The following is a 9,686-nucleotide window of genomic DNA, read 5'->3' as shown; positions in this document are numbered from 1 at the left end:
AACTGTTATTCAGCTGACTGGCCACATGATAGGTCACGTGATGACTGTGCTAAGTACAATCTGCGCACACGGGTAAAATTTGCTTTCTACTTTCGACCTGGTACATTCTTTCCCTCGCCTGCAAACGACAACCATCACAATTATGGCTTCCAAGGTATGTAGTTGTCGTGGAGAATTTCATCGTGATCGCTACGAACTCGCCACAAAAAACACTCTCTTTCGTAAAATCGAACACGTTGTGACAGAAAAATGCGGATTCAACATGCACGACGTTACGAATAGGCATTTTGTGGAGAGCTAACATATTTTATATCGTTCCTTCGGGATTTTTTCGTGAGTTTTGATGAAAAGTGCTACCTTTTTACGGGCGTGGTACAGTGTTTTCTAAGAGTAATTTTCCCTGTCTCTGATCCCCAGACTCACGAATTCCAAGTTGAAATGACCTGTGAGGGTTGCTCTGGTGCAGTGAATCGTGTGCTGAAGAAACTAGATGGTAAGATGTCTGAATTTCTCGTTTTTCTGAAGTTTGTAAATTTAACAAAAGCGAGTGTTAAGGGTGCCCCGATATTTACAATTACACGAGACATAGTTCACCCTGGTGGGCGGTTCAGCGAACAGAAATCTGCTTCTTCCAACATGGCAGTCGTGTTAAACCTTGAAATCTCACAAACGGACAAGAAAAAGGATGGAAAATGGTTTAAATCCGGGGCGACCACTTTCAATTATAACATTATTCGACTTTTTGTTTCTCCTTTGTAAGTAAAGATTGTGATCATCAACTGTGGAATTGTTTGATTTTCTTATAATATTTCAGAATATATACATTAAGAAACTCTCTTTTCAGGTGTGGATGATATCCAGATAGACATGGAAGCACAAAAGGTTTACGTGGCATCAACTCTGTCCGCTGATGTTCTGCTGGAAACCATCAAGAAAACCGGCAAAGCCACCTCTTACATTGGTGAGAAACAGTAACCATCAGGTATGATGCTTTTTTGCTGTTGATATATATAATCACGTGTTTGTGAATAATGAGGGCTGGTTAATATGCACAATGTACTCTCTAGAGAAACATAAAATACATCAGTCCTGTGCATTTAATACTTCATGGCTATATATTGATAATGGGCCAATTTTAAGCTGATGCCAAGGGAACATTATTTTAAAGCCACACATTTCACCTCATGAAAAGTAGCAATAAATCTAGCCATTAAAGTAAACAACATATGGTAGTTTATATTATGAGTCATTAAAAAAATCAACAAACTGAAATAATGAAAAAGTGAATTAAAGATCACCAAGACAGAGTTGAGGAGTGTGCATTGTTTTAATTCCATTTTACTGAATGAGAGATGAAAACACATTTCCTCCTTCACCAGTGACTTGGTTCGAGTGATTTGAATATGAACCGCAAGGGTTGCTTGAAAAATGTCCTCTGTTCCAAAAAGGCCAACTATGTACATAGCTTTTGAATTCAGGCACCGATACAAAAACCTTTCATTTGCGGTAGAGGTGACTAGAGTCTCTTAGAAATGAAATGTGGGTGTAGTGTAATTGACAGCCCCCTCCAAAGTCCTCATGTGGGTGTTTTGTAATTCAGGCTGACCCAAAGTGAAAATCATGCATGCAGTTTTGAAAATTAAAATCCTCAAATGCTGGTACTTGCATAACTTTTAAGCTGACTGTACATGTGTAGAATTGATATATAAATAATTTCACACATTCAAAGTGGCGGTCTGTTCTTATACTTAATACAGAATTCAACATGCTGGGACAAGTTTTTGTCAACACTTTTGATATATTTTATGACATGTATATACATCACTCTGTTATCAAGGTTCTTGTAGACGATGCAATCCTGTTGTCTGGTTTGAATGTTGTACATGTTTTGTAAACAAAGAGCGCGACACTTAATACCGGTATCATATATTACTATCATAAATTCAAGTCTGGCCTTCTGAGCAGTTAGACAATACAGTTCTTAAAATGCTTCTACGACTTTTAAAGACTCATTTTGCAACTTGACCGAAAATTTTCAGTTTCTTTTTGCAATGTTTTTGTAAATTTGAAAATTCAATTGTATTTTCCTATGCAATTATTGCAGAATACGCCTTTAGGGACAGATGTTTGGACTCTCAAATTTTTTCTATATTTTTCTGGTCTGCTTGTTGTTGGGGCTCATTGTAAAGCTCTTGGTGTGAGAAAAATTTCAACTGTCTTGGTTTGTTGAAAATTTGAAATTTTACTTTTACCCAAAGAGAGTTAACACAGGGATGTGGCCATTTGAAATTTATTTCAAATGTTTGTAAATGTTAGGTAATTTGTTTCTCTAGTACCAAACTTTGTGAGGTGACCCCTGATTTTTATTCTTGATTTGGTAAGAGAATGGTTCAAAGTTTTATTGAGGAAAGTTGGAACAAAAGTTCAAGTCATTCACTTTTGAGGCGCATACTAACTTAATACTGAAAACAGTGACCAGTTTTAAAATCCAATGTCATTAACATAAAGGTAATTGCTTGTCTGCTCCAAAATTTCCACAGTTATCCTTTTTCTTCAAATTATTGATAATGAACTAGAATAGTTCAAGTCTCTTAAGCAATATATTTACAGGAGTTGAAGACTGACTTTTGAAGTGCAAATTAATATAATATCTGTAACCATACAGGTTATGCAGGTCATTTCAATATTCTAGTTTAGAACAGGAAAACACTCAAATAATACAAAATTCTGTGTTCCTCGACCTTTATTCTTTGCATTTCATTTGTTTATTGTTTAATTTCTCCTCTTGTATTGCAGAACTCACGCCTTCAAAGAAGACTAAACATAGCCATGGCATGCACAGACAAGATTTCATAATCAACCACAATATCAATATTGCCCAATCAAGAATTTATAGTTGAAATTATATAGTTCTCTGTGCTGTACTGTACTGTATTGTTTGTTTGTATGTCTTGTTATTGTAGATGTCTAGCTATTTGATCATAAAAACCACAGATAAAACTTAAACTTTTCAGAGAGCTTATTACTGATTCAATCTATGTTTTATAAAAAATCTTCAAGTAAGTGATGAAATCATGTTCAAAAAGTATACTGAAATGATTCAGTCAGTGTCAAAAGTTCAAGATATCTGGTCCATCATTTTTCAGTAGTAAGTGATGAATTTCAAAATTTTGCTGTAATTCTTTTAAATTTCCGTTTTTCATGCTATGCTTTGATACAGAGGTGACTGCTTGCAGTGAGTCTGCATGTATAATGTATTACTATTCACACTCTTCCTTTCTGAAGTCTGTATGATCTCAGTAAAATCACACCAGATGACTATAACAGTATTTGCTGCTTCACTTTTGTAAACTAGGGTCAACATCTGGTACATGTGTATATCTATTATGCTGAATTAGTATTATAAACTTTTTTTTGGTAGAAAGTTGTTTACCGCATCTTGCCATTATTTGCCCAATAAGTGTTCCTCTTTTAGATTAAAATGTCTTCAAAACAGCTGTATTACATATGATCAAGCCCTGACTACCAACATTGCCAGGTTTTCCTTACAAAATAAAAGAAAAATGGTATGTATCGCATTGCAAATAAAAAGTTTCTTGGCTTAATCTGTCTATTTGGAGAATTTCACACAGCCCTCCGCATGTCCAAGTTAACTGTTGAGTGACTTTCCATATTCTGTATCTGCAACACTGCTTTGCAGTTTGTAAACCAGGGTCTTGATTTCTTACAATGAGTTCTGTTTCATATATCCTATATGTTGTTTCCTTCATGGTGGTGTACATTCACTTGAAATGTAAAATTCATCTCATATATTCCATCCTTTTTTTAGACTTAATTAAAATTTTAGATGTTCACTCACAATGAATTGCCTACCAGTATATATCTATTTTGTGCCAGAATCCCTCATTTATATTTCATTTCCTCATAAAAAACGCATGTACTCTATTCTTTTCAGCATATAAATAAGTGTGATAAAAGCAAAGTCCAAAAACCAGACAATAGTCCATTGATAAAAAGACTTCCACTGCTGCCATGTGGCATGTATCAAATAACATCATGGGATCATGCACCTTGCTCTTTAGATTTAGAAGCTAAGTCCAATCAGTTAAAATCATAGACTTCTACTTTATTAAAACAAAATAACAATATGAGATGATCTTTACTAAAGTCAGCTGCTGCTTCAAAACTATATTCAAAATTGCTGTGCTCTGTTTTCTTAAAGTGGATCTCAAATTTATGTATATTTAGATTATAACAGGCAAACCCACTACCAACTTGTGCTTTCGTGTTATTGTTGATGAAATATGACAATTATCATCACCTGAGAATGACAATAATAAAATGTTGAGAAAAGAGTACATTCATAAATCTACAGGAAAGTGAACATTCAGAATTTCTGTTGGAAGAGGTTTCAGCAAAAACTGACAGAGCATCGACGACGGATACAAATAACAGAGCAGGAATCAGGCTTTGTCTCAATACAACCGATAGAATTATAAAACCTTAAGTCAAAGTCCCTCCAAATCAATTTCAGTTTTAATTCCCATATTTTCAAGCACATATCATAGAGCCAACTGAGCCATGTAATAAACATATGTCATGTTTGAAGTGGAAGTTTTTAATAGTGTAATTCCGATTTACCTGTCAACAACAATTTGGGCTACCAACAACAGCACTTTCTAAAATTGTCATTGATTGGCCTATTACTTGTGTCACATTTTGTGTCTTGTGTTTCATCCTCCGACCACTTTGGGAATTTTATATGCTGCCGAGTTCTATAACCAATGGTGTTATATCTTTGGATGATCTGCGGGTCAGCCCTGTGGTTTATCATTTACCAGTTAACGTAGACAACACATGCTGCTCGTTTCAAAAATTAACTCCAAAAGCACCAAGGCAAGGTCCTATTATTCTAAACAATATGAAACATGCATGACAGTACACAATTACATCAGACAACAGATGGGCTTCTCTGTGGCAGAGTCTTTTGGAAACAAAGAAGACATTATATTCTGATAAAACTTGATTATTCAGCATCTGTCCTATCTTTACACAACATTCAATGACAAATCTTGTCTTGAATTTGTTAAATGTCTCACAAGGATGGTTGGAAGGACTGTAATTTATACAAACATCCAATTTAGCAACTCGGATGAAATCTTGCAATGAAGAGGACCTAGATTGTTTCATTTTAATTCTTTTATGGGAAATTGTGTATTGGACAATTTCACAAGTTCTGACTATTGTCAAGTGCTCTTTAATGATTATATAGGGAATCAGTTTGTATTGTACAATGGACTTTGTCATCATTGTGCACGCTCTAGTGCCATGTGAACACTCACAGTACCTAGACACAGTAATAATAATACATAGTAGCTGTTACCACTGCATGTTGAACCGGAGGGCTAACACAGAAAATGGCCTTTGATCACTATAAACCTCCAAATATAATGCTTTTTACAATCATACATAAGAAATAAACTTAAAGAAATATTTCTTCTCAAATATTACACATCCCAAAAGTGGCATAGAACAGTGAAAAATTAACTTACCAACATATAACATGGCACACAAACAAGTGAAAGAATTTCCTGAATATAGTTTGTATTCTTTTGTGCAAAATGTATCATAGCAAGCATTGTTTGACAATATAATTACACTCTTTCACTGGAGAATATTCTTTGGCCTAAAATCATGCAATATCTATGTAGAGAGACATTTTCAAGGGGCAATTATGAGAACATATTCAGAAAATCAGTTATAGTTTGGAAAAGATTGAAACTGAGTAGTTCACTGGTCATTTGGACAAGTGTATACAACCAGTGTGGCTTGCCTGCAAATAGACTATTTGCATTGCAGTTCAGTGAAGCTTGTGGGAACTATGTTCTGCAGCATACGACCAAAGTCAGTAAATATTTTCTTGCGTCTTTTCAAACTTCTTGCCTTTGTTTGACAGTTTTCTAATACAATGTGCTAATTCCTGTAACTATATGCTTTTAGACAGTATCATTTTACATCACCTTTTGGTTAAACAGTAGTAATATAACTGCTGTGAAGAAGTATTTTGTTGTAAAGTGAAAGTCATGATGTGGTTTGTGACAGAATATCGCCAACAGTGGAAAATTCTTCAAGAAAAGCTTGAAAAACTCACAAAACCTACACATGCAGATGCAATAACAAAGACTTTACTTACTCTGGCCTAATCACTGGCAATAACTCATAGGTATGGAGCTGAGAAGCTAGCTCTCATGGCTTCTCATAGTAGAATTTACCAATAATTTTATTATATTATCTTATTAATCTTAATGTAAATTCACATCTATTTATTTATTTATTTCACATTAAAGGATTACCCATTTACATGCTCAAATCGAGTTAAAATTACCCAATAAGGCTGTAATCTCCCATGGGGTCCTAATTAAACACACACAATTAAAATCCAAGTGCTAAAAAAACAATGAAGTCTAAAAGCATACAAAACAAAAAAAATATAAAAAAATCAAAAGAGCAAAAACGAATCAAAGAAAACAAAAGTTCTATTTGTCAATAATATCCCTAATAAAACATTTCAGCCGAGCTTTAAAAATTTCAACATTGTGGCTACACCGAATATCATCACTGGAAGGTATATAAACTTTCTGTTTTTGCAGTTTTCAAAGTCTAGGCAAAATACAAGGCAAATGAAAGCTTCCATAGAAGTAAATGACATTGATACATGAATGACAATAAAACCACACTGTCATTTATGCTATAGTTTTGCGGCTGTACCACGCAGCAATAAGTCATAACTCATTAATATGTTTATGGTAGTTTACTATACTAGTGATTACGCTATGAATTTCCTTGTCTGTTCTGTCTGCAAGAGGACTGAAGATATGTGTCACAATTTATGGCAAACTTTTCAGCACATGTTAAGGTATCCTTAGTATCGCTATAAACCCGTTTTTGTTATGTGTAGAATTTCATTGTACAGTAAGTTTTGGTATCAGTAGACACAGAGTCAAATAACTTTGGGTGTTATTGGACGTTATTTGAATTCAAAACTACATTTTTGTATTTCATGTAAACAATGGGGAAAAAGACACAATCAGATCACTTGTAAAAAACAATAGCTCACAGTGATAAGTTCACACAATACCAAAATAAGACCAGTTCAAAACATAGGGCCAAAGTCCCTGAAGCTACTATAGACATGGATACAAAATTAAGTATTTCCTGACTGTATGAAATTATCTCACTAAGGTCATCCTAGGGACATGTAAACCAAACATTAAAGCTGTCTGACCGGCGGTTTTGAAAAGCAAGCGACTCAACAGTTGACAGAGCTCTGCTGTGTTAACCTTTTGTGACACATGTATTGATGAAGAAGGTGGATATCTTTGATAGCTCATTTCAGGATGGCCTGACCAAAATGGAAAAAAATTCCGTAAAAATACAGATTTGCATATTTCATCAGACTATATTAGTCTATAATAGCAAATAAACCAGAGTTAATTACATTCTAATTAAAGTAAACAAGACTTGCTTAAATCAAGATTAAGTCATAAAAAAACAGCATATCTGTCAGGTTATAAAGAATCTTGAGCTGGTTACCTTTATCAGTATTTTCATCCTATTAACCAAGCACATTTTAACTTTCAAATTAACATTGTAAGTAAGTTCTGTTGAATAAGTTGAGACTGTACGTACTCAGAGAAAGCACACTGAAGAGACAAATGTTTGAAACTTAAGAAGTTCAAGGTCATCAAAAGCATTATAAGGAATCATGTTACACTTTCATTGCACTGTTTACACAGATTGCATAATTGCTATAAATAGCACATGAGGAATCTTACAGCCAAGCATTACCATAAAAACCCTATCACTTTGACCACTCTTTTAATTGACCACTCTATTTTTTTCCTCAAAAAGTAATCTTATTTTATCCTTACCAAGTCAACCATAAATGGAAATTAGAACTTTCTCTATCTCTATTTATTTGACCACCCTATCATGACAAACTATTATGAGCAATTTCTTTCAGATAACATAAATGGTTGTTCAGAATATCAAAGTTGGGATTCAGGAAAGTTGCCTTTACATGTTTTAATCCTCCAAGATGGTAAGCATTTCACTATGAACTGTCAAAAAAAGTTGAACTTTCTGATAATTCCACACTAAAATTATTTTGGCTTGATGATTTCCTAATTAATTCAATTATTTAAAATCTTATTAATTATTTTTTTCTGGGTGAATTGATAGGGTTTATACAGTACAAGAATTATATACAATGTAAGTCAAATTTTGACCAAAAATGACAAAAAAATTCCTTAAAAATACACATTTGCATATTTCATCACAATTTGAACAAATCTAAATTGGGTTATCCCTAGGGACCTGTATACCAAATAACAAAGCTGTCTGACCAGCGGTTATGAAGAAGAAGAAGATTTTTTACCAAAAACACCTTTTTTGGCATTAATTTGCCTATTTTCAACAATATCAAAAAATTAAAAAAAATGGTTTCTCAAAATCATATTTTTCATACACACAACAAATATCAAATCAGTAAGTACTGCGGTTCTCAAGATATTTGAGTGGACGGACGCCTCACAAACGGACATACATACATACATACATACATACATACATACAGACTGACGACGGACGCCGGACGGATACCCATCCCAATAGCTTCTATAGACTATAGTCTATAGTAGCAGTTAAAAAACTCTGATATTATTTGAAATGGTCTGCAGTACAATTAGCTGACACACTAGATACATGCCTAGTCAGTATCTGATTGCACAACCTAATAACAGGGCTTGCTGAAAACACTCTATTTTTGATTTTGCTTGTAAAATTTACAACATGTATGATATAATTATTCACAAATGTCAGGACTGTTATCCTTGCACATTGCAATCTTCAGTATCACTGCATGAGACAATACTTCCCTCCAGGGAGTATTCAGATATGTATCCCAGTATTTTGTGAATAACCTTACATACAGCGATTTATAAAACTGAAAAAAAAAAAATACCTGAAGTCAATCAGTTTGTCACTATAGACAATTCTACATACCGAAATGAATCATAACACCTCTTTTCAAACATGAACATACAGAGACGATGATACCAGGGACAAACTGTTTTCATAAATATCCCATTTTCACAAGTACATTTCATATCATGACCAAAAAATTGTTCTGTAAATGCCATGAAATGAAACCTGAGACACTTTCCCTTGACGGTGTTAAATATTTCTGAAAAATGTCAGGATTGAAATTATCAGTCTTGCAATAATCTGAGCCTGAGAACAACAGACATTTTAAAACACACTCCTTTTTCACTTTGTTGAAGTGACAAAAAATCACCAGTGATAACACTTCAGTGTCTGTAACTCTATAGATGTCACCATCAACCAAACTGCTTACCAAGATGGTATGTGTATAACAATATATCGTTTCCATGTGTAATGCTTTTAAGATTCACGTAGGTACTCTCCAAAATGTCATCTGTCACTGCAGCTATATTTTAGAAATAACTGAAACCTGACCAAGTTGCTTATTTTGTCCCATTCCCTGTCATCAGCTTAGACCCACATCTGACAAATAAAATATTAAATCTTCTCAATTCTGTATTCCAGACAGAAGAATTGAAGTACAATAACAAAATGATTCTACAGAACTGATCTTTGGCCTGAGC

General features: G+C 34.0%; 1 protein-coding gene across 1 annotated transcript; it reads left to right on the top strand.

The window, feature by feature from the left end:
* The first annotated feature begins 9 nt into the window (after positions 1-9).
* LOC139131800 (copper transport protein ATOX1-like) lies at positions 10-3,605 on the top strand. The gene is made up of 4 exons (XM_070698071.1): positions 10-154; positions 418-493; positions 845-982; positions 2,797-3,605. Exons 1-3 carry the CDS (start codon positions 143-145, stop codon positions 973-975), a joined length of 219 nt encoding a protein of 72 aa, XP_070554172.1. The 5' UTR covers positions 10-142; the 3' UTR covers positions 976-982; positions 2,797-3,605.
* The last annotated feature ends 6,081 nt before the right edge of the window (positions 3,606-9,686 follow it).

The sequence above is a fragment of the Ptychodera flava genome, chromosome 4 (assembly GCF_041260155.1).
Source record: "Ptychodera flava strain L36383 chromosome 4, AS_Pfla_20210202, whole genome shotgun sequence".
Taxonomy (NCBI): domain Eukaryota; kingdom Metazoa; phylum Hemichordata; class Enteropneusta; family Ptychoderidae; genus Ptychodera; species Ptychodera flava.
Note: the sequence above shows the minus strand (reverse complement) of the source record. Positions and strands in the feature narration are given on the sequence as shown.

Excerpts from the sequence above, each read along its gene's own strand:
- LOC139131800 (XM_070698071.1), top strand. Across the intron at positions 494-844 it reads TGTGCTGAAGAAACTAGATG|GTGTGGATGATATCCAGATA; the intron begins GTAAGATGTCTG and ends CTCTCTTTTCAG.